Source organism: Oncorhynchus masou, chromosome 18 (assembly GCF_036934945.1).
Source record: "Oncorhynchus masou masou isolate Uvic2021 chromosome 18, UVic_Omas_1.1, whole genome shotgun sequence".
Classification (NCBI taxonomy): Eukaryota; Metazoa; Chordata; class Actinopteri; order Salmoniformes; family Salmonidae; genus Oncorhynchus; species Oncorhynchus masou.
The window spans coordinates 25,810,393-25,836,060 of NC_088229.1; the positions used below are offsets into that span (position 1 = coordinate 25,810,393).

General features: G+C 41.7%; 1 protein-coding gene across 2 annotated transcripts in view; it reads left to right on the top strand.

Moving 5' to 3' along the window:
• The window catches only part of chchd6a (coiled-coil-helix-coiled-coil-helix domain containing 6a), a 72,213-nt gene extending 48,389 nt beyond the window's left edge, over positions 1-23,824 (top strand). For both annotated transcript variants that reach the window (XM_064922738.1, XM_064922739.1), the window contains 2 exons: positions 7,107-7,242; positions 23,443-23,824. In XM_064922738.1, the coding sequence (XP_064778810.1) occupies positions 7,107-7,242; positions 23,443-23,466 (160 nt within the window). In that variant the 3' untranslated portion in view covers positions 23,467-23,824. The remainder of the gene's footprint in view (positions 1-7,106; positions 7,243-23,442) is intronic.
• Positions 23,825-25,668: the final 1,844 nt, after the last annotated feature.

Sequence of the window (25,668 nt, forward strand, 5' to 3'; positions counted from 1 at the left end):
CTCAGTTAATATTTTTATTTAAGACCTCGCCTTCAATTTGGTTCAATTCGGTTCAGCTTTGGCTGCGGCAAACCAATTTTCTGCTTCAGACCCCTTTAATAAACCTGCTGCGCTATCTGGAGCTTCCTTCCCTGATGAAGGCAGTTTATTTTAAATTAAAGGAGAGTTCCTTATCTTACCAGCGCAAAGAAGAGCGTTGCTTTAGTCTTTTTCTCTGCCGCTGTCGTTATTAAACAGAGGAAGGAAGAGCTTCAGCATTGGGTAAAACGGGGATCAGATACACGGACTCATCCTCCCTTAAACACGCCTTGATGGGCTCTTGATGGAGATTTATTTCCCATCCTTCGTATTTTTCTTCTCTCCTCTTAACCGTTCAGATAAGACAAGCAACTCACAAGGAAACGCAAGCGATAGCATATCGCTCTGCTGCTTGGTAATATGCTGCGTGATGTGATGGGAGCCTTGGATGTGTTTTAATTGAAATGCCGGGGTTGGCTTGCACGCCGAATCAAAGCTGAGCCCAGGTTTTAATTCGGGTTTCAATTAAGCGCCGTGTCAAACGGTCCTCTGAGAGTAGCTGTTGGAGTGCATTGCAGAGAGAGAGGGAGAGGATCGGAGGGTTTAATGCACATGACTTTGCATAATCAATCAAATTTCATTAAGCATGGCAACCTGGCAATGAATCTGCCACAAAGTTTCATCACTGGGAAATCGGAATGCAGAGACCAATTATGTTACATATCACATATCATATTACAACAAGCTAATTCAATCTCTGAATTCAGCCTGATTTGATCAGCTCATTTTGATTCGTTCAATTAGGAATGATTTATTCATTTCTGCACCGTTTGTAATCTGTAGCCTTACGCTGGTTATGGTTGGTAGAAAGAGGTTGTACTGTACTAAGCAGCCCTCCATATTAAAGTCAACATCTTTCGGAAGACACAAACATAAACCGTTTACTCTGTGTCTGTGTCTATGGGAATCTTGGGGGCTCAATGACATCACTGCTGAAAGGTTGCCAGGGTGACCGTGTGTCCCTGCCTCCTCTCGCCACAGTATCAGGTTATTTATCATCGTTGTATTAGTCAATGCCGCGCTTGTCACCGGCTCTATTAGTGAATATCCTCTCTGCCAGTAATTCAGTTGAACCTGTCTCTCCCCACCTATTCATTCCACTAAAGTGTCCGCAGGATGGAGAGGGAGACATTTGTACACACTGGGGGATGTTGGTGTGTGTATTGGTATGTAATGTGAAATATGTTTGTGTGTATTGGTATGTAATGTGAAATATGAGTGTGTTTGTGTGTATAGGTATGTAATGTGAAATATGTTTGTGTGTATTGGTATGTAATGTGAAATATGAGTGTATGTTTGTGTGTATTGGTATGTAATGTGAAATATGAGTGCGTGTTTGTGTGTATTGGTATGTAATGTGAAATATGAGTGTGTGTTTGTGTGTATTGGTATGTAATGTGAAATATGTTTGTGTGTATTGGTATGTCATGTGAAATATGAGTGTGTGTTTGTGTGTATAGGTATGTAATGTGAAATATGAGTGTGTGTATTGGTATGTAATGTGAAATATGAGTGTGTGTTTGTGTGTATTGGTATGTAATGTGAAATATGTTTGTGTGTATTGGTATGTAATGTGAAATATGAGTGTGTGTTTGTGTGTATTGGTATGTAATGTGAAATATGTTTGTGTGTATTGGTATGTAATGTGAAATATGAGTGTGTGTTTGTGTGTATAGGTATGTAATGTGAAATATGAGTGTGTGTATTGGTATGTAATGTGAAATATGAGTGTGTGTATAGGTATGTAATGTGAAATATGTTTGTGTGTATTGGTATGTAATGTGAAATATGAGTGTATGTTTGTGTGTATAGGTATGTAATGTGAAATATGTTTGTGTGTATTGGTATGTAATGTGAAATATGAGTGTGTGTATAGGTATGTAATGTGAAATATGTTTGTGTGTATTGGTATGTAATGTGAAATATGAGTGCATGTTTGTATGTATAGGTATGTAATGTGAAATATGTTTGTGTGTATTGGTATGTAATGTGAAATATGAGTGTATGTTTGTGTGTATAGGTATGTAATGTGAAATATGTTTGTGTGTATTGGTATGTAATGTGAAAGATGAGTGTGTGTTTGTGTGTATTGGTATGTAATGTGAAAGATGTGTGTGTTTGTGTGTATTGCTATGTAATGTGAAATATGAGTGTATGTTTGTGTGTATTGTTATGTAATGTGAAATATGTTTGTGTGTATTGGTATGTAATGTGAAATATGAGTGTGTGTATAGGTATGTAATGTGAAATATGAGTGTGTGTTTGTGTGTATTGGTATGTAATGTGAAATATGAGTGTGTGTTTGTGTGTATAGGTATGTAATGTGATATGTTTGTGTGTATTGGTATGTAATGTGATATGTTTGTGTGTATTGGTATGTAATGTGAAATATGAGTGTGTGTATTGGTATGTAATGTGAAATATGAGTGTGTGTTTGTGTGTATTGGTATGTAATGTGAAATATGAGTGTGTGTATAGGTATGGAATGTGAAATATGAGTGTATGTTTGTGTGTATTGTTATGTAATGTGATATGTTTGTGTGTATTGGTATGTAATGTGAAATATGAGTGTGTTTTATAGGTATGTAATGTGAAATATGAGTGTGTGTTTGTGTATATAGGTATGTAATGTGATATGTTTGTGTGTATTGGTATGTAATGTGATATGTTTGTGTGTATTGGTATGTAATGTGAAATATGAGTGTGTGTTTGTGTGTATTGTTATGTAATGTGAAATATGTTTGTGTGTATTGGTATGTAATGTGAAATATGAGTGTGTGTTTGTGTGTATAGGTATGTAATGTGAAATATGTTTGTGTGTATTGGTATGTAATGTGATATGTTTGTGTGTATTGGTATGTAATGTGAAATATGAGTGTATGTTTGTGTGTATTGTTATGTAATGTGAAATATGTTTGTGTGTATTGGTATGTAATGTGAAATATGAGTGTATGTTTGTGTGTATTGTTATGTAATGCGAAATATGTTTGTGTGTATTGGTATGTAATGTGAAATATGAGTGTGTGTTTGTGTGTATTGGTATGTAATGTGAAATATGAGTGTGTGTTTGTGTGTATAGGTATGTAATGTGATATGTTTGTGTGTATAGGTATGTAATGTGAAATATGTTTGTGTGTATTGGTATGTAATGTGAAATATGAGTGTGTGTTTGTGTGTATAGGTATGTAATGTGATATGTTTGTGTGTATAGGTATGTAATGTGATATGTTTGTGTGTATAGGTATGTAATGTGAAATATGAGTGTGTGTATTGGTATGTAATGTGAAATATGAGTGTATGTTTGTGTGTATTGTTATGTAATGTGAAATATTTGTATTATTTATTCACCTTTATTTAAACAGGTAGGCTAGTTGCGAACAAGTTCTCATTTGCAACTGCAACCTGGCCCAGATAAAGCAAAGCAGTTCGACACATACAACAACACAGAGTTATACATGGAACAAACAAAACATAGTCAATAATACAGCAGAACAAAAGAAAACAAAAATGTTTTGAGTGTGTGTTTGTGTGAGACGGGAGGTTTCTTTTCAGGTACAATGTGGAAACAGTTTTAATGTCGATGAATCAAGAATAGTGGTTGCCATTTAGCTTTCTTATTAACTTAGAACATTTTCTTTTCTTAGTGTCCTTCACATCAATCCAGTGGAGATTTTAGCATGTAAATCTTGGTGGGGCAAATTCAAGCAACATATCTTTTTTGGGGCGGCAGGGTAGCCTAGTGGTTAGAGCGTTGGACTAGTAACCGAAAGGTTGCAAGTTCAAACCCCCGAGCTGACAAGGTACAAATCTGTCGTTATGCCCCTGAACATGCAGTTAACCCACTGTTCCTAGGCCGTCATTGAAAATAAGAATTTGTTATTAACTGACTTGCCTAGTAAAATAAAGGTAAAATAAAAATAAAGATGCATGCCAGCGACATTACTACACAACAGTAAACAATAGATGAAATGCACTATAACATTGACAAATGGTGCCCACAAACTGTTAGGGCCTAAATAAAGCTGTCCCAACAGCAAAGCTTTCTTTTCACCACTACGGAGTGAATCCTTACCACCGCTACACCTGGCCATCAGCGGAGCCTTGTCTGGCAGCGAAAACACTTCATTCAGCCACCGATATGGCTGATTTGCTGAAAGATGCACTATGCAGAAATCTCTCTGCCATTTCCTGGTTGCTTGTTTTGTCAAATAAACTAAAATTAGGTGATCTATTTGAATTTTAGCAAGTATAGTTTAGAGAATCGTTGTACCATATAAACTGCTGTGCAATATATTTTCCATAATCCAGAATATTATATTTTCAGTGGTTTGAAGATGATGTACTAAACCTGAAAGTAGAAAATACAAAAATGAAAACTTAAGAATAGAAAGAACGCTTCTTAGACTTGGTTTCAATGAGAATGACAGATCTATAACTCCCATTTCTATGTACATATTGCAGCTTTCAATAAATATTGGTTCTACTGACTCCTAGTGGATTTGTGTAACCCGATAAGAACCCATTCTCCTTCAATAATAACAAATGTCGACATTACTTTTTGACTTTTGAACCATACATCAACATTCTTATATTTATGTTCAGTAAATGTAACTTTACTCTTCTTTAAGCCACCACACAGAATGGAAGAGCGAGAGACGCGGACTCAGCGGTTAGCCGACCATTTTTAGTATTTTATTATGTAGTCTAAAAGGGAAGGAAAAGACCATCACTAGAATCCACTTTTATAGACAATATACCAACACACAGATTGCACAACCAAAACAACCCTTGCAATATCAACTGGAATTACATGGGTCTATTAGCGAACCTTTTGTGGAACAGGAATATTTGAATGAGAAGAAACTGTCACTGGCAAACATGGTTACAGACCCAACAACATTATATAGTATCCCCTCCTCATGGTTACAGACCCAACAACATTATATAGTATCCCCTCCTCATGGTTACAGACCCAACAACATTATATAGTATCCCCTCCTCATGGTTACAGACCCAACAACATTATATAGTATTCCCTCCTCATGGTTACAGACCCAACAACATTATATAGTATCCCCTCCTCATGGTTACAGACCCAACAACATTATATAGTATCCCTCCTCATGGTTACAGACCCAACAACATTATATAGTATCCCTCCTCATGGTTACAGACCCAACAACATTATATAGTATCCCTCCTCATGGTTACAGACCCAACAACATTATATAGTATCCCCTCCTCATGGTTACAGACCCAACAACATTATATAGTATCCCTCCTCATGGTTACAGACCCAACAACATTATATAGTATCCCCTCCTCATGGTTACAGACCCAACAACATTATATAGTAACCCCTCCTCATGGTTACAGACCCAACAACATTATATAGTATCCCCTCCTCATGGTTACAGACCCAACAACATTATATAGTATCCCCTCCTCATGGTTACAGACCCAACAACATTATATAGTATCCCCTCCTCATGGTTACAGACCCAACAACATTATATAGTATCCCCTCCTCATGGTTACAGACCCAAAAACATTATATAGTATCCCCTCCTCATGGTTACAGACCCAACAACATTATATAGTATCCCCTCCTCATGGTTACAGACCCAACAACATTATATAGTATCCCCTCCTCGTTGTTACAGACCCAACAACATTATATAGTATCCCCTCCTCATGGTTACAGACCCAACAACATTATATAGTAACCCCTCCTCGTTGTTACAGACCCAACAACATTATATAGTATCCCCTCCTCATGGTTACAGACCCAACAACATTATATAGTATCCCCTCCTCATGGTTACAGACCCAACAACATTATATAGTATCCCCTCCTCATGGTTACAGACCCAACAACATTATATAGTAACCCCTCCTCATGGTTACAGACCCAACAACATTATATAGTATCCCCTCCTCATGGTTACAGACCCAACAACATTATATAGTATCCCCTCCTCATGGTTACAGACCCAACAACATTATATAGTAACCCCTCCTCATGGTTACAGACCCAACAACATTATATAGTATCCCCTCCTCATGGTTAGAGACCCAACAACATTATATAGTATCCCCTCCTCATGGTTACAGACCCAACAACATTATATAGTAACCCCTCCTCATGGTTACAGACCCAACAACATTATATAGTATCCCCTCCTCATGGTTACAGACCCAACAACATTATATAGTATCCCTCCTCATGGTTACAGACCCAACAACATTATATAGTATCCCCTCCTCATGGTTACAGACCCAACAACATTATATAGTATCCCCTCCTCATGGTTACAGACCCAACAACATTATATAGTATCCCTCCTCATGGTTACAGACCCAACAACATTATACAGTACTGGGGGAAAAACTGCTGTCTACCAACTTTGACACAATTAAGTGGTCTCTTTCCGAAACCTTTCTTGCACATGAGCAGCGATTTATGTCGCATGCCTCCATCACGTGTGCAGTGTTGAGGTTTCTCTGCCTTGGTTCAGTGGCATCAACATGTCCTGTGGACAGCGCATCAGTTTGCTCGCAAACTGTGCCAATCACCGCACGACCAGAGAAGATGAACCATGCCTACGAGCTGTGTTTTCCCTGGCTGCCCCTCCACCACAGAAAGCACTGAGCTAGGCTTGTATGCTTCTTTATTAACTCAATGACATTTTGACATTTGACTTTTTTTTTTACATTGTTTTCTAAACTGATATGTGACGCGAATTAATGCCAGAATTACTTGCAAAACAGGCATTTTTTTAAATGTATTATTATTATTATTGCATAATTTGTTTTAAACAGTTGAGGCTCAAAGCATGTGGGGCTCAACCTGAATGACGGCTCGTCACTGCATCAATCACCTGAAATGATTTTCACAAAAATACAATGTCACTGATCATACACTGTAGTAATGTTGGACATGTTGCTTGCTGTGTTCTAATAAAAATCATTAAGCTGTTTCTCTTTGATGACCTTTGGGCTGACCCCTGACCTGTGTGTGTCCACAGAGCAAGGAACACAGAGCCTGTGTGCATTAACCTGCAGTCCCAGATCCTCAACTGCTACAAGGAGAACCGGGAGCAGACATTGCAATGCTCTGACCTGGCCAAAACGTACATGCAGTGCATTGACGCAGCCAAGAAGGTCAGTGTTCACTATAGGCTTTCATTCAGTAGATGCCTGGAGGTTTTCATGACCTCTTTCTACACAAATAGCTAAATATATTTTATAGTCAATTCACAGGTTCATCTTTTTTTCCCAACCACATCCAGTAAATATAAAACTGTATTTTTGTCCCTGCTTCAAATAACCGGAGCCCAGGTTCCCAAAAGCATCTTAAGGCTAAATTCATCATTAGAACCTTCGTCTGAGCATCGTCAAATCTCAGAGCTGTTTCCCAAAAGCATCTTAAAGCTAATTTCATCATTAGAACCTTCGTCTGAGCATCGTCAAATCTCAGAGCTGTTTCCCAAAAGCATTTTAAGGCTAATTTCATCATTAGAACCTTCGTCTGAGCATCGTTAAATCTCCGAGCTGTTTCCCAAAAGCATCTTAAGGCTAATTTCATCATTAGAACCTTCGTCTGAGCATCGTTAAATCTCAGAGCTGTTTCCCAAAAGCATCTTAAGGCTAATTTCATCATTAGAACCTTCGTCTGAGCATCGTTAAATCTCCGAGCTGTTTCCCAAAAGCATCTTAAGGCAAAGTTCATCATTAGAACCTTCGTCTGAGCATCATTAAATCTCAGAGCTGTTTCCCAAAAGCCATCATTACTAAAGTCGCACTTGAAAGCGCTTGTTATTTACCGACTACCTCAGGCCACTCGTAGAGCAGCTAAGTGCGTTGTTAGATGCTTTTCTGCCCTTCTACATCACTTTATACTGTTCACAGAAGATCTCTGCTAATCACAGAATCAAGTTTATCGGTCTCGATGTGACTGCCGATGACGTCAGAGCGAAATCGACTACAAATACAAAGTTACCCATTTGCAATTTTTACAATCTTAGGATAAAAAGAGGCTTCAAATGAAAACCGAGATGACTGCAAAGATCAATACAGTATAGGCTACATATTTATGTCATATTGAAATGAATTTCAGCGTTCCCTCTGTGTGGTGTTTTGGGAACCGCATGTTCCATCTTCGGTCGTTGTAGGAACGATGCATCGTTAAAACACCCGTAAGCTTAAGTTCCATCGCTATGGGGATGCTGGAACTTGTCTACAGGAGTGTATGCAGTAGTCAAAGTAAAGAGGTTTCTAGCCCCCAAGTCAAATCTGGCTCCCTTTCAGTTTTATAGCCTCCTCTTCACAAGAGTGCTACCCCTAGATATAGAGATAGTTCCTTGAAGTTTGTGTACTAGCAGCATGATATTCTACTGTAAGAGTTGAAAGTGCACTTGATAATATATACATGCCACGTACTGCACTGTTCTGGTCTCCTCTGGCTCTACACCGAGGAAAGCTCCAGGGCGCTCCAGCTCCTTGCATAGCAAGTACTCATAAAGCATGTGCTAATCAGCTCTGTGAACCTCCTCTCCTCCAGCCCTGTGTATGTGCGTGCCATTCCATCGCACCAATCTGAGCCAACAAGGAACTTTCTCTCTACATTAGCCCAACTAGATATAGATTTGAAGTCGGGGATACCTTTTGAAGAGACTGTGTGAATCCCAAACCAGCCCCTCGTCCCTACCAACTCGCTTGGAGGGCCCTCCGTTGTCACGTGTTGCTGACAAAACAGGCAGGAACCTAGGGAAGAACCAGTAACGGTTTAACATTTAATTTGGGAGGTATTTCATATGTGCCAAGCCTTGAAATCAGACACAAGCAAATACAAGTGGCTTATAATTAGGCATGCCTCTCCATTATTTTGTGTGAAATTCCGCAATCTAAAAAATAAGGTGGTTATGGGATACCACTGTGAAGCCGGCGGAGTAGCTGGCTCGGTCCAAGTGGCAATCAGAGGGTCTAATAAGCCCCTAAACCTTACATCATTTTCACTCCCTCAGCTTTGGGACACTTGTGCATATGGCGGAGGCGCTCGCAAATGGAGGGGCGAGGGAATTCAGCCTCTTTTATCTAAAAGAGTTTCGATTTGGTTTTAGTCATTTTAAAGTATATTGAATTTGCAGAGCAGTGAACATCATCATCATGGAGTGTTTTCTATCCATGTCTGAGGCCAGTTTGATGTAAACATGGTGAGGGACCAGAAGACTTTCCTGTGAAAGGCTGGTATCCCTTTCATACACAGACCAAAATCCCTCTAATTTACCATGCCTGCATTTTTATACCAGCTTTTCTGGCCGTCTGAAAGGTGTAGGGGGAATATAAAACCCACCTGAAGATCTAGTCATGATTCCTGAATTTTTACAGAGCCTGTTACCAAAATATAGCTACCGTTTCTGTGGGACTGGTTCTCTCGAAATAGAAATGCAAACAGCCCCCATGGTTTAACAACACCCCCCCCCCCCCCCCCCAAATTTGCCAGTTACCCACTGATCTGTATAAACTGGGTATACCTGCAAACAAGTGGTCAATAAGGGTTTGTTTGAAAGGGGGTCATATAAACATATTGTTTGCCGGTCTGAAATGGGTGTAGTCTAGTTACTGTATGATTTCATTGAAGTTAGTGTAGGAGGAGGCTGACCGTCCAGACCCACTGCAGACCTCACACACTGCCTTATTAATGCTCAGCAAGAAAAGGCATCTTCAGGTGTGTGTGTGTTGTGTATCTCCCCCTCTGTTTGGTGAAGATGGGCTTGGGTTAAGGTGATGGTTAGAGGGGAGGAACAGAGGCAGGCCTTATTAGAGAGGGGATGTCTGAGGCCAGAGCGGAGCCAGTACGGTGGCGTCTGGGGAGGGGAGCGCGTGAGGCTAGGAGGTGCCCACCATTGTCCCTGTCTCGGATAATGAGTTGAGATTGCCTGATCCGTCTCCACGCTCCGCTGGATTCTCAAGTAATTTACAGAGAGAGAGAGAGAGATGCCCTGACTTTGATGGTGATAGATGTTTTGAGCTTTCCTGCATTTAGCACAAAAGAAAAAGGTTGGAGGGAGAAAGAGAGAGAGAAAGAGACAGGGAGCGATGAGAATGCGCTGGTTAGGGTAGCGTGTCTGATGCCGGATTGATGTTGCAGTACGACCGGGTCGGTTTTAGACCTCAGAAACTTTTAATGCTGTTTTCTCGCTGTGCGCTCCCTTCTCTGTAGCCCAGACTTGGCATAGACCTCCAATGGAGGCTTTTGTGTTAAATTCTGGGCATTATTCCCAAAGCCCCACTGTCAGCCTTGGGAAGGAGTGAGTGAACCTTCAACCCTCCCTCTGGCCTCCACCTGTCCTGCAGCAGTTTACACCTCCAGCCTGTGTTGAATGTTGAATGTGTTGGACTGCTTTATGCAGACTTTCCCTTTAGAGTACATGCTCCAGTGTCTATTGCCCACCCCAAATGTATTAGGTACAGCTGAAGTCGGAAGTTTACATACACCTTAGCCAAATACATTTAAACTCTGTTTTTCACAATTCCCGACATTTAATCCTAGTAAAAATTCACTGTCTTAGGTCAGTTAGGATCACCACTTTATTTTAAGAATGTGACATGTCAGAATAATAATAGAGTGATTTATTTCAGTGTTTATTTCTTTCATCACATTCCCAGTGGGTCAGAAGTTTACATACACTCAATTAGTATTTGGTAACATTGCCTTTTGAATTATTTAACTTGGGTCAAATGTTTCGGGTAGCCTTCTGCAAGCTTCCCACAATAAGTTGGGTGAATGTTGGCCCATTCCTCCTGACAGAGCTGATGTAACTGAGTCAGGTCTGTAGGCCTCCTTGCTTGCACACGCTTTTTCACTTCTGCCCACAAATGTTCTATAGGATTGAGGTCAGGGCTTTGTGATGGCCACTCCAATACCTTGACTTTGTTATCCTTAAGCCATTTTGCCACAACTTTGGAAGTATGCTTGGGCTCATTGTCCTATTGGAAGACCAAGCTTTAACTTCCTGACTGATGTCCTGAGATGTTGCTTCAATATATCCATATAATTGTCCATCCTCCTCATGATGCCATCTATTTTGTGAAGTGCACCAGGCCCTCCTGCAGCAAAGCAGGTGGTGTTCTTTGCTTGCAAGCCTCCCCCTTTTTCCTCCAAACATAACGATGGTCATTATGGCCAAACAGTTCAAGTACAATCTTTGTCCCCATGTGCAGTTGCAAACCGTAGTCTAGCTTTTTTATGGTGCGTTTGGAGTAGTGGCTTCTTCCTTGCTGAGTGGCCTTTCAGGTTATGTCGATATAGGACTCGTTTTACTGTGGATATAGATACTTTTGTACCTGTTTCCTCCAGCATCTTCACAAGGTCCTCTGCTGTTGTCCTGGGATCGATTTGCACTTCCTGAGCGATATGACGGCTGTGTGGTCCCATGGTGTTTATACTTGCGTGCTACTGTTTGTACAGATGAACGTGGTACCTTCAGGCGTTTGGAAATTGCTCCCAAGGATGAACCAGACTTGTGGAGGTCTACAATTATTTTTCTGAGGTCTTGGCTGATTTCTTTTGATTTTCCCATGATGTCAAGCAAAGAGGCACTGATTTTGAAGGTAGGCCTTGAAATACATCCACAAGTACACATCCAATTGACTCAAATGATGTCAATTAGCCAATCAGAAGCTTCTAAAGCCATGACATAATTTTCTGGAATTTTCCAATCTCTTTAAAGGCATAGTCAACTTAATATATGTAAACTTCTGACCCACTGGAATTGTGATACAGTGAATTATAAGTAAAATAATCTGTCTGTAAACAATTGTTGGAAAAATGACTTGTCATGCACAAAGTAGATGTTCTAATCGACTTACCAAAACTATAGTTTGTTAACAAGAAATTTGTGGAGTGGTTGAAAAACGAGTTTTAATGACTCCAACCTAAGTGTATGTAAACTTCTGACTTCAGCTGTATATTTGTCTTTTTCCAGATGGAGTGATATTCACCACCTTTTATGTTTTATACAACTGCAGTTATTCTGTTTACAGTGTGTCTCAAACTGGGTTGCTGAATGTCATTTAGTAATTTCATTATTATACATTACATTTCTTAAAATCGGTCACAGGAAAATCTATCATCAGTTAAATGTTTTCAATCAGAAGTTTTTATAAATCAATTATTTACTTATTATTTTGGTTTGGGTATGTTTTCATTGGTGGTTCACAAAGCAAAATGTTTGGGAACCCCTGGCCTATAGGACAGTCTGTATTTGTTGCTGAGATTCTGTCTGCCTTTTTCTAACGGTGTGCTGCTCAGTTCTGACCTGTCCCTGTGCTGTACGGAAGCTGCCACCTCATGTCTTAACCTACCTGAGCTCCTGATGTTGACAATTCTGCAGCCTCAGCTCTCTGATTGGCTGCCCTGCGCTGTTGTCGATGCGGCAAGTTTATTTTCATTTCAGACCCTGGGGTCACCGTCTTCGCCCCTGCCTGTCATAGGTCTCTGAGACACACAAGCTCCTCTGCCAGACCTACTCCAATCCTGTCAGCCTCACAAACACACTTTCTCTCTCTCCAGTGCGCACACGCACGCATCCAAACCTGCTCCTCGCCATCAGCCGTCAGCTCCACTGTCCATCAGGACACACTTTGTAGATTTACTGAGTGCGTTATGTTCGATCCGTTGGCAAGGGCAGAATATCCCCAGCAGCTTGGTTAACTAGCCAAGCTGTTGGACCCTTCCTGGTCTATGGAAGTTGAGAGACAACAACAGCAGGCCGGCAGGTCAACCACAATAGCAGGTCGGCAGATCAACCACAACAGCAGGCCGGCAGGTCAACCTATCTGCTTTGTAGCCTTGGGCCCCAGTGATCGAGGGCTGTTATTAACATGATTAATGGGAGTGTATACTGTGTCTGAGGTTTTAATAATGTGTGAACAGATCAAATCAAGGCAAATGAACTCCCTATTTCCTCAGGATGACGTAAGTATGGTTCTACAGCAGATCTGAGGGAGCTGATGTTTTTAAGTTCAAGTGAGAAAAACCTATTGATCTGTGTTTTAGATTGAACTTATGCTGCAGGACGGATATTACACTGTTAACACCCTGTCAACAGAGAGATGAGGAGAAATATAGGAACAAAAACAACAGATAAGAAATAAAGGTGAGCGGTAAGAAACAGAGTGGGAAAGAGAATAAGTACATGGACTAGGTCTCTTAAAGCCGGAGACGGAGGAGCTGGGAGTGAGAGAGAGGAGTGCTATTTAAGGAGGTGAAGAGAGATGGACAGCAGAGGGACACGGAGAGGGATGCCAGTCCAGGTCCCTCATCACTCAGTCTTAATGAAGAGCAATGTGTTCCTGGCTGCACAGGGCCTATACAGACCTCAGGCTTCTGTCCAACCAGACTGTCACACTGCAGTAATCACTGCTCCACACACATCTGAATATGGACCAGACCAGTAGCTACACTTCTATAGCTGATTCCAGATAAGTAACTACAATTCTACAGCCAAAGCCTTCCATACTCTTCACATACATCTGCAACTTATAACATACTGTATGTCTAAATTCACACCAGTTAAACTTTTGCCAGATGTAAAACTTCAAGAGCATAAGTAGGACAACAGTACGACAAGTTGTACAACAAAGTTTCCCTGTCTAGTGGCACTTTACTTTCTTCACTTAGTTTTATTTCAGTCTTCTTTGGCAATTACATAGGTTAGTGTTCCATCCATGTGTAGGGTGAAGAGGCTGTCACAGCTCTATGACCTCTTGTGATTCAGTCAGTGTCCAGTGAAGAGGGTGACAGTGGTGACAGCCAGACCATCGCCCTGTGAGAGAGAGCCAGTCCAGTGCGTTAGACTGAAGAGCCCCCTCTCTGCTCTCTGTGGCCCTCAGCAGAGCCTCATTAAAGAGGCAGGAGCCAGGCTGTGGAGGGACTGGCCCTAATCACTAGTTATCTATCTGACTGCAGCCCAGAACACACAGCAACACACACAGTAGAGGCATAGTCAACCAGGCCTGCAGTGGAGAATCATTCCAATTATTTCAATGTGAAACCCCAGCGCGCGAGCACACTGGTGTGTGAAGTCAAACACGGCAGTCGGAGGTTGGAAACTTTGGCCTCTATCTCTCTCTCCTCTCTCTCTCTCTCTGTCTCTCTCTCTCTCTCTCTCTCTCTCTCTCTCTCTCTCTCTCTCTAGAGTCATCAGAATCTCAGAGAGACAGAGACAGAGAGAGAGATGTTGTTGTAGTAGTAGTAGTATAAGGGGCAGGAGCTGTAATTGTGTTTTTTTGTTTGTGTTTGACCTCCCGGTATATCTCTCTTTTATGTTTCTTCCTCGTTCTTTCTTTCACAGTGGATTCACTGGTTTAATGTTCTTATTGTCTGAGGCATCGTCATAAAAAGCCTTTCCCTCCTTTCAGACATGAATTGATCCAGGCTCGGAGAAGCAGCCAATCAGATCCATGACCATTATCTCTCTGGCATCACCTTGCTATTCGGCACATTGTTTTCAGACAACACAACATGCAATAACGGCACACTTGACTAGTGAATAGCACGGCGCATCGGGGGAAATTTGTTTCCAATTTAGTCCAACAATTGCAAAGGTTTATGTAATGTGTGTTTTTTAATGGTAGTTTGGTTTCAGGGCCTAAGTATTGTTCAAGGAAAGGGTATACTGGAACATTTCTGTTATAATGGTATTCTAGAGCAAGTCACAATCATGTTTTTCTTCCACAGACGAAAACAGAGAGGTAAAAGTGGATCGATTTGTTTTCTCCATCACAATAAAAGACGTTGTGCGCATCACTGCCTGTTTGGTGTAAAAAAGTCACTAAGGTCTTCCAACTTAAAACCCGGCCTCTTCATTTGGTTCATAACCTGTGTCGTGTCTTTGGCATCATTAAAAGTGAAGACTGTTATTTTATCAAATCAATTCTCTGTAATTATTATGACGTGATTCAACTAATCATGTAAATTTAATTAACTAGGAAGTCGTGGCACCACGGAAAATCTTCAGATTACAAAGTTAGAATTTTCCAAATATAACTCTTCAGATATTTTAATATCTGATCAATTTGTCTTTAATTAATGAATTATTCTTTACCTCACGTTAGTCTCATTCCAAACATCGTAAATTGTTGGTTATCTGCACGAACCCAGCCTAAACTATGAATCATCCATACACCAATTGGCTTAATCATTTATTTACTAACTAACTAAATAATCACAGAAATGCATGAACAAGCAAACAGTAGATATTGGTTACTAACAATGATAGGGAATATCCCCTTGTGGGCTAAAGCGATATGACGGCTTGGTGGACAAAGGGAAGGGGGTGTGAACTGAGAGAGCGGGAAAGACAAAATGGATCACTACACACTGGATAATATATTCATTGAAATGCTAATCCTTTGCACATGAACGCTCGCTCATTCGGGAATAATTGCAATCAATATATTTACGCCATTATGTAGTTGTCTTCTCTGTTGGAATCGTCAGTCAGTTCATCAGAGAGTCTCTGGCTACTCATGGTGGCGGCTCCTGATACTGTCTGTTGTATGGATACGTCAGGCGTCCATGGTTCTTAGAGTAGTTGTTTCGGCGGTATTCACATCCCAGGTTTACATAGATACTAATTACTAGTCTGCAGCTAGAAACTAAGTTTTGCTCTTATTCTGTAGGGATCGATAGTCTCAGCGTTTAACCGTTTCCAGCCGTGTAGCCAATGCTCCACGTAGTATAGTTTTCTAGTTTTGGTACTCAAACCTGTACCACCTCAGCTTACACCGAGGTATGCGTGGTCCGAGAGGTTCATCTCACTCTGGAGATTCGTCCACGTCGGTCAGTGTTCTCGTACTTGATTTGCTACCTTTCCAGCTTCAGTCTGTTAGGTTGTAATCTAGGACTCACTTCTTCTTGGGTGATCAATAGTTCAGAGTTCATACTATTTCATGTGTAGTGCAAGCTGTCATGTTTCCTGGCCTGTATGGTTGAAATTAGAATTAGCCCTTTTTAAAGTCCTCCCATATTTGGAATTTAGGTGACATTGGGTCATGTGAGCTTTTATAGAAATTTAGAAACGGGGGTTGGTTCATAATTTACAACCAATGCCTATTCACTTGGGGCTTGGCTCCTGACAGTTAAACTTTACAATGAAGGCAAATTCTCTCATTTTAAAAGGTAAACATCACATTACATCATTTCACAAGTAGTTTCATCTTTACTCATTCATATTATACAATAATTAGATGCAAGCCTCATAAATGAGGAACCTGTATAAACAGAGTTATGGTAGTGTGGCTTTATCGTCTTTCATAAGGTCACAAACATGAAACAAAATGGACCGGGTCGTAGCTGGCTTCTCCACCGACCGTTTACACATTCTCCAAAATATGGATATTGCTCAATTCTCAAATTCTGGAATGTAGTAGAATTTGGCAGGAGTTCCTTTTGTTCTACTGTGAAACACTCTCTCTCCATGGCCAGGGAGAGTCTCTTTACGGAATTGATGATGTGGGGGTTAAGTTATAAAACTGCCCTCCCTCCTAACAGGAGAGGGGGGTTGTTCACATCTCTGCTAGCCAACTCACTGAAAGGGCTAGCGTCATGTCACCTGCCTCCATCACAATCACGATGTTAACCTCTTCACCCAGACACTGATGTAAAGTGTCTCCCCTGCCGTTCATGAAAGTCTGCCTTTTGTTTTTCTGTACTGTAATTTGCTGTGCTGTGCACTACAGTAGCACTACTATAATGGGAATTATAAGCACTCATTTTTGCACTCTGTTTTGTCGCTATGGATTATTCAAAATGTTCTGCTCGGCGTTGTGACAGAGGTGACAGAGAGGGTGTGTTGGTTCTCTGTTTCTTTATCTCCCTCTTCTTTCAGTCTCTGTCTTTCTCATTTCTTACTGTTTCTGTATCTCCCTCTCTTCTTTCAGTCTCTGTCTGTCTCATTTCTCACTCTTTTTTCTTTATCTCCCTCTCTTCTTTCAGTCTCTGTCTTTCTCATTTCTCACTCTTGTTTCTTTCGCTTTCTCAGCCCACATTAATTTATTCAGCTTCACCTCACCTGCCCCTTGTTAGGACCAGAGAAAGCCCCCCGTCTCACATACTGTATGGTCTTCCCAACCTCTAGTACTGTCAAGCTAGCACACACAGTGCATTTGGAAAGTATTCAGACCCCTTCCCCTTTTCCATATTTTGTTACGTTACAGACTTGTTCTAAAATGGATTAAATACATTTTTTTCCTCCTCAGTCTTTATTTTATTTAACCTTTATTTAACTAGGCAAGTCAGTTAAGAACAAATTCTTATTTACAATGACAGCCTATCGGGGAAAAGTGGGTTAACTGCCTTGTTCAGGGGTTAGAATGACAGATTTTTACCTTGTCAGCTTGGAGATTCGATCCAGCAACTTTTCGGTTACTGGCCCAGCGCGCTAACCACTACCCCATAATGACTAAGTGAAAACAAGTTTTTATGAATATTTGCAAATGTATTAAAAATAAAAGATGGAAATACCTTATTTACATAATTATTCAGACCCTTTGCTATGAGATTCGAAATTGAGCTCAGGTGAATCCTGTTTGCATTGATCATCTTTGAGATGTTTGTACAACTTGATTGGAGTCCACCTGTGGTAAATTCAATTGATTGGACATGATTTGGAAAGGCACACACCTGTCTATATAAGGTCCCACAGTTAACAATGCATGTCAGAGCAAAAACCAAGCCATGACGTTGAAGGAATTATCCGTAGAGCTCCAAGACAGGATTGTGTCAAAACACAGATCTGGGGAGGGGTACCTAAAATGTTTGCTGCATTGAAGGTCCCCAGGAACACAGCCTCCATCATTCTTAAATGGAAGAAGTTTGGAACCACCAAGACTCTTCCTGAAGCTGGCCGCACTAAGCAATCAGGGGAGAAGGTCCTTGGTCATGGAGGTGACAAGAACCTTATGGCCACTCTGACAGAGCTCCAGAATTCCTCTGTGGAGATGGGAGAACCTTCCAGAAGGACAACCATCTCTGCAGCATTCAACTAATCATGCCTTTATGGTAGATTGACTAGACGGAAGCCACTCCTCAGGTAAAGGCACATGACAGCCCGCTTGGAGTTTGCCAAAAGGCACCTAAAGGACTGTCAGATCATGAGAAACAAGATTCTCTGGTCTGATGAAACCAAGATTGAACTCTTTGGCCTGAATGCCAAGTGTCACGTCTGGAGGAAACCTGGCACCATCGCTACGGTGAAGCGTTGTTGTGGCAGCATCATGCTATGGGGATGTTTTTCAGCGGCACGGACTGGGAGACTAGTCAGGATCAAGGGAAAGATTAACAGAGCAAAGTATAGCAAGATCTTTGATGAAATTCTGCTCCAGAGTGCTCAGAACCTCAGACTGGGGTGAAGCTTCACTTTCCAACAGGACAACGACCCTAAACACACAGCCAAGACGATGCAGGTGGCTTCAGGACAAGTCTCTGAATATCCTTGAGTTGCTCAGCCAGTGCCCAGATTTAAGCCGGATCAAACATCTCTGGAGAGACCTGAAAATAGTTGTGCCGCGACAATTCCCATCCAACCTGACAGCGCCTAAGAGGTTCTGCAGAGAAGAATGGGAGAAATTCCCCAAAAACAGTTGTGCCAAGCTTGTAGCGTCATACCCAAGAAGACTCAAGGCTGTAATCGCTGCCAAAGGTGCTTCAACAAACTATTTTGTTTTTGTAACCTTTATTTAACTAGGCAAGTCAGTTAAGAACAAATTCTTATTTACAATGACAGCCTTCCGGGGAACAGTGGGTTAACTGCCTTGTTCAGGGGCAGTACAAACAATGTTTTGCTTTGTTGTTGTGTGTAGATTAATGTGGAACAAAAACAATTTAATCAATTTTTGAATAAGGCTGTAACGTAACAAAATATGTAAAATGTCAAGGTTCTGAATACTTTCCGAATGCCTTCCAGGTTACATTGACGATTGATAAAGCTCTATCTCACCTCTGGAGTAGTTTCTACCACGGAACGGCAAAGTGGTCTAGCATTAACAGTGATGCGTTAAACATTGTCTTGCTCTACCCCTTCCCCTCTCTCTTTCCCTTTTCTATCCTCCATCTCTTTTGTTGTTTCACTGAGTGCTATCGAACAGCACATCAAGATGAATCCAAAGCTGCCATTTTGGGCTTTCATTAGCGTTGGGTCCCAGGCGGCACCGTCAACACAAAGCTTTCAAACATCCATCAGTGAAGGGATGGACACAATGGGCTCCAGGGGTTGCTGGCTGACCTTTCCACAGAGCCTCTCCTCTTGTGCTACCAGCCTCTCTCTTTCTCTGTTTCTCTCTGTCTCTCTGTGTGATAGATCAGATCATAACACAGGTCCAGGTCCCACGTATTGTGGAGTTGAAAGCCACCTCAAACGCTGAACAATCGGCACACTTTGGCTTTTCTGTAGCGCATTTCACAGAACGCCTGTGCCTGGGGTTGGACCCTGCTTTATCCCCGTGGGTGAAAGGCTGTGTAAGGCCCCCAGCTGAGATAAATGTACAGCCTGCCTGGCCGTCTGGGGGGGGGGGGGGGGGTTACCTTAAAATAATGTCTCCCCTTTTCTAAAATGTTTTCGTAAAATAAACGTGTTGGTTGTTTTTTGTGGCATCCTGACTTCCCCACCCAAGGCTGGGTTGATGTGCTCACTTTCATGTGCAACTTCAAAGCAATTGATCCCTCTCCTCGTCAATACAATCATCAGAAATAATACATCTAAAATAGTCAATAATACATCAGGGGCTAGGAGCAGCTATCTCTCCACACAGGAAAGCTTTTAGTGGAAAAACAGGCACTTGCATCACATCTCTGGGAAAAAAATGTCCTTGCCTGCCTGTCTCTGTGGCGGAGTGGAGGTTATCGCCCAGGAATTCCAATTGCCTGCCAGTCATCAGATAAGATGAATTTCCAATTGAGCTAAGCCTTTGCCATGGAGAAAGGACGAGTGCTCGGTTCCTTTCCTTTATGCCCCAAAACTATCTGAGCAGAAAATAAATGCCATTGCCCCTGCCATGGAGGAATCAGGCTAGTATAACTTTCCTCTCAGATGGAATGTTGTCACCAGATGGTTGAGATATGTTCCTGGCTGTAAAAATGGACTGCTTTCTAAACTGACTGTGTATCGGTGACATACAGCATAAATTCACTTTCCATAAATTCTGGAAGTTACAAAATAATTTTTTATTTTTAATTGATAAAGATGAAAGAAAAGTAGAGTCTAATCATCAATAATGTACAGACACTCCTTTTCACTCTCTACCTTCAGCTGGTTAGATGTCTCTGTCTGGACACGCAGGTTAGCCTTTTGGCATGAATCGTGTTCTGGAGGCAGCTCTGCAGAGTGGTCACTAGCTGGCACAGCCACAAAGTCATACAATCTGATTTTAAACCTAACTTTAACCCTAACCTTAACCATACTGCAAACCTTAATGCCTAACCCTAACCATAAATTAAGACCAAAAAACACATTTTTGTTTTCATAAACTTTTGCAATATAGACAATTTAGACTTTGCAGCTGGCCTATCCAAGGGGAAATCGCTCGGTTCTGACTCTAGGACACAGAACAGCATCACACCGATTTAACATCACTCCCAGACACAGTCACAGAGGTCATAGTTCGCATGTACAGTGGCAAGAAAAAGTATGTGAACCCTTTGGAATTACCTGGATTCCTGCATCAATTGGTAATCAAATTTGATCCAAATCACAACAATAGACAAACATAGTGTGCTTAAGAAAGTTCAGCGCTGTTGCTACTCTCCCTAGCAGTGGCCGTCCTGCGAAGATGACTGCAAGAGCACAGTATGCTCAATGAGGTTAAGAAGAATCCTAGAGTGACAACTAAAGACTTACAGAAATCTCTGGAACATGCTAACATCTCTGTTGATGAGTCTATGATACATGAAACACTAAACGAGAATGGTGTTCATAGGACACCATGGAAGAAGCCACTGCAGTCCAAAAAAAAACATTGCTGCACGTCTGAAGTTTGCAAAAGTGAACAGATGAAACTACAGTAGAGTTGTTTTGAAGGAACACAACACTATGTGTGGAGGGAAAAAAGGCACAGCACACCAACATAAAAACCTCATCCTGACTGTAAATTATGGTGTAGGGACATCATGGTTTTGGGCTGCTTTGCTGCCTCAAGGCCTGGACAGTTTGCTATCATAGAGAGAAAAATGAATTCCCAAGTTTATCAAGACATTTTGCAGGACAATGTTAGGCTATCTGTCCGCCAATTGAAGCTCAACAACAGAACGGCCTCAACAGAAGAAAATATGCCTTCTGGAGTGGTCCAGTCAGAGTCCTGACCTCAACCCGATTGAGATGCTGTAGCATGACCTCAAGAGAGCCGTTCACACCAGACATCCCAAGAATATTGCTGAACTGAAACTTGAAGTTTTGTGAAGAGGAATGATCCAAAATTAGTTCTGACCGTTGTGCAGGTCTGATCCGCAACTACAGAAAATTTGGTTGAGGTTATTGCTGCAAAAGGAGGGTCAACCAGTTATTAAATCCAAGAGTTCACATACTTTTCCCACCCTGCACTGTGAATGTTTACACGGTGTGTTCAAAAAAGAGATGAAAACGTATAATTGTTTGTGTTATTAGTTTAAGCAGACTGTGTTTGTCTCTTGTTGTGACCTAGATGAAGATCAGATAACAACATTTTATGACCAATTTATGCAGAAATCCAGGAATCTCCAAAGGGTTCACATACTTTTCTTGCCACTGTGTGTTCTCTTCCTCTCATCACTGTGGTGATTATTTAGAGGTCAGCGGTCAACATGCTGCTGTCTGACCCCAGTGGTCAGAGCTTCCTGCTGAGGAAAACCTCTTAGCTAATCAAGACTGACCCTACAACAGCTCAAACACTACAATAGCCCCCACGAGGGCTATAGGGGAACCTATTACATTTTTAAAGGTGTGTGTATGTGTCTGTTTGTCTGTAAGTGTGTTTAACTGTATTGTGTTGACTCTGACTGGGGTTCGAGTTAGTCAATAGATATCCCCCCCAGATAAAGTGAAACAAGTGCGCACTTGCAGAGCATGTATTCACACTGTGGGAACTTAATTGGCAAGCTCTGCAAGTCTCTCCCTGACACACACACATATACTTTCCCTGCAGGTGGAGGCGTTGGTTTGTGGCGAGCAGCCACGTCCCTCACACTGTGCTCTGATGGGATGTGTTGTGGTCTTGGTCATGACGTAAGACGTATTGATTCTGCTGCTCTCTGATTGGCTGTGTGTCTCGGCAGGCTTCTCAGTGTGTCCTAACCTCACGCTGCAGGTCAATATCCCATTCTGGATCCTGCCTGGTTCCTGCCTGGCCTGCCAAGGTTCTGAGCGTTGTTCCAGATGAACCTCTGTAACATGCTGTTATTCCTGCCCCCTCTGCAGCAGCACTTTGCTCTTCATGCTTGGCCCTGTCGGTCTGTTGAGTGTCTGGATGCTTTCAGAGCTCCGGCCAAATGAATACATGAGGACGCAGGAAGTGCTCTATGAATCACCTGGAACCAATTTCTGCACCAAATCTAGTTATGATGCTGTCAGAGCCTACAGTAACCACTGGGCACAGACTTCTGTTCAACGTTTAGTTTTGTTTCACATTTGGTTGAGGTGTCAACTAATGTGAATTCCATGTGAAATCAACCAAAATGCCAACATGTCATTGGATTCACATAGATTAATATTTTAAATGTTTTGGAAACAACATTGATTTAATTTAACCCGTTTTTGCCCAGTGGGTACATTCTAGAAACGTTTTTAAAGACTAAGGCCATCACTGACAAGCTAATGATTTTTTTCCAATTTCTTTCCATCTTTGCTTCTTTCTCTGAATGAATGGACAAACTGTGGCTGTACAGTATGCTTCTTTGTTGTTGTCAGAGATGGCGAGGTCTTCTCCAACAGTAATCTATGAGTACTCTCTATGAAAGTGCCAGTGGTTCCGCCCCACCGAGAGAATCACTACAATTACCTGACCTGACCATAGACATCATTCGGGCTGACTTTTGGTGGGTGCTGATTTAGAAGAGAGACTCCTCCCCCTAGTCACACATACTATTCACTCCCCTGACCTTAGCGTCACAACACTAAGGTCAGGGGGCGGGGCAGATGTTATTATCTAATGGACAGGTTTGACAGAGGAGTGGAAATCACGGTGCTCGCCTTACAAGACAGAAGGAGGTCGGGGCTAGGGAGACATTTTGCTAACAATTGAGCTGAAGTGAGTTTGAAGACGTGTGTGTTGGGCTGTGTATTGATCTGAAGTATTGGTGATTTGACATTGTCCTCTGCTTGTTTTCAGAACCTGCTGGTAAACCATGGATGAAGAGCAGTGGAAAAGGCAGAATATAACTCATGTCCATGAACAGTTTTACTGCAGCACAAGACTGGCACTTCCAAATGTCTTGCTGATTCATAATTAGGGGCAAAGAGCTGCTTTGGTGTTAGCATAATACTTTTTATACATTGTTTTAATCATTTTATCTTAATTTTGAAGTTGCACTACGTAGATGCTACTGTACATTTTACAGGGTAAAATAGATATTTGAAAGAGGACTGACTGGTTTTAAGTTGTATTTTATTTTGTATTTTTTAACAGTATACTCAGGACTTCCTGACCATTTATCAGGTTTCTATCATATCCATTCCATTATTTCATCAATTAAACCATATCCCTATGCTGATGTCTGTCTGGTTCTTGGTTTGGCTATAGCTGTGCCTGTATAGTACTTGTAAGTGGCTATATTGAACCACTTTCTTCTGTTTCTTTGTAAAACTCAGAATGTACGTAGAAAGCAACACATTTCTTCTTGGTCATTCATTCTCTTTTCTCTTGACATTTATTCTCGTTCTGCTTCTTGGCGTTTATTCTCGTTCTGTTTCTTGGCGTTTATTCTCGTTCTGTTTCTTGACGTTTATTCTCCTTCTCTTGGCATTTATTCTCATTCTCTTTCTTGACATTTATTCTTATTCCGTTTCTTGCCGTTTTATTCATAGAGAAAATATGTAATCCTGTGATAGATGTGTTTCTGGGGTTGCCATGGCAACAGGAGAGTGAGGGTGGGTAGTAGATGATAACCCTGGTGTCTGTTGGAAAGACCAGCTCATACAGGTGTTTGAGCTGCCTGAGAGCATGTTATCCAGCCCACCAGAGACGCTCTCCTCTCTATTCAAAGGGGAAAACATCAAGGCAGTTTGGTATGACAGAGATGAGACGTGGTCAAGAAGAAGCAGTGTTACACCTCACCAGTGGTTTAAACAACTGGAAAGTGCCTCAACCACAGAAGCACCCATCCCCATTTGGCTGTCATCACAAAGATCAAGTGGTGTTTCCTATTGGTCCAATTCATTAAAGCACTGCTAAAAGTCATACTTCTGACAGCAATACTGTCTGTACTCCTAGGAGAGGAGGCTGTGATTGATCTCAGAGCAGGGGGGGTTTCACGTCAAGCCGTGGTGACAGAATTTGTAGCCTGACATGAAGGGGTGGATGGGTGTATAACAGACGCAGAACAGGACGAGGGAGCCTCAATCTTTCTGCCATGCGTCTGTTATGAGAAGCGCTGCCTTTCATAAGGTTCTCAATCAGAGTGCTGTGAGGAGTGACAGGGTAAAGCGGACTCACAGGCCACCATAATAACCTTGTGACAACAGTAGTACTATTGTCTTGGACACCCCCACATGTGCCTGACATTTTGAGAATGATAACCCTTTGGGCAAACAATGTGGGAGGTGGTGGGCTGCCCCGGGCTGTGTTATTAGAGGAGCACTGCCTTATCCAGTCATATCACTGGGGCTGCCGGGAGGAGGAGTCCACAGAGGCTAGGCACACCCAGCTGACATTTATCCTCAAATACCAGGCTACACAGTTCACTTATTACCTCTTCTTCTGCCTGCTCTGTGTGTAAAGAGGAGAATAATTACAGCAGTGTGTAGGTTCGGACGGTCAGATATCTGCTTTATTGCTTTTTTCAATCTGCAGGAGGCATCACATGTCAAGTGGTGTAAGTAAGGAACACCATCCTTCATTTTTAATGTATTTATTCCACCTTTATTTAACCAGGTAGGCTAGTTGAGAACAAGTTCTCATTTACAACTGCGACCTGGCCAAGATAAAGCAAAGCAGTGTGACACAAACACCAACATATTCTAAGTCAGAACCGTCCAGAGTAGTGATGCTGGACGGGTGGGTAGGTGTGGGCAGCAATCGTTTGAAGAGCATGCATTTAGTTTTACTTGCATTCAAGAGCAGTTGGAGGCCACGGAAGGAGAGTTGTATGGTATTGAAGCTCATCTGAAGGTTAGTGAACACAGTGTCCAAAGAAGGGCTACAGAATGGTGTCGTATGTGTAGAGGTGGATCAGAGAATCACCAGCAGCAAGAGCGACATCATTGATGTATACAAAGAAAAGAGTCGATCCGAGGATTGAACCCTGTGGCACCCCCATAGAGACTGCCAGAGGTCCAAACAACAGGCCCTCCGATTTGACACACTGTCAGAGAAGTAGTTGGTGAACCAGGCGAGGCA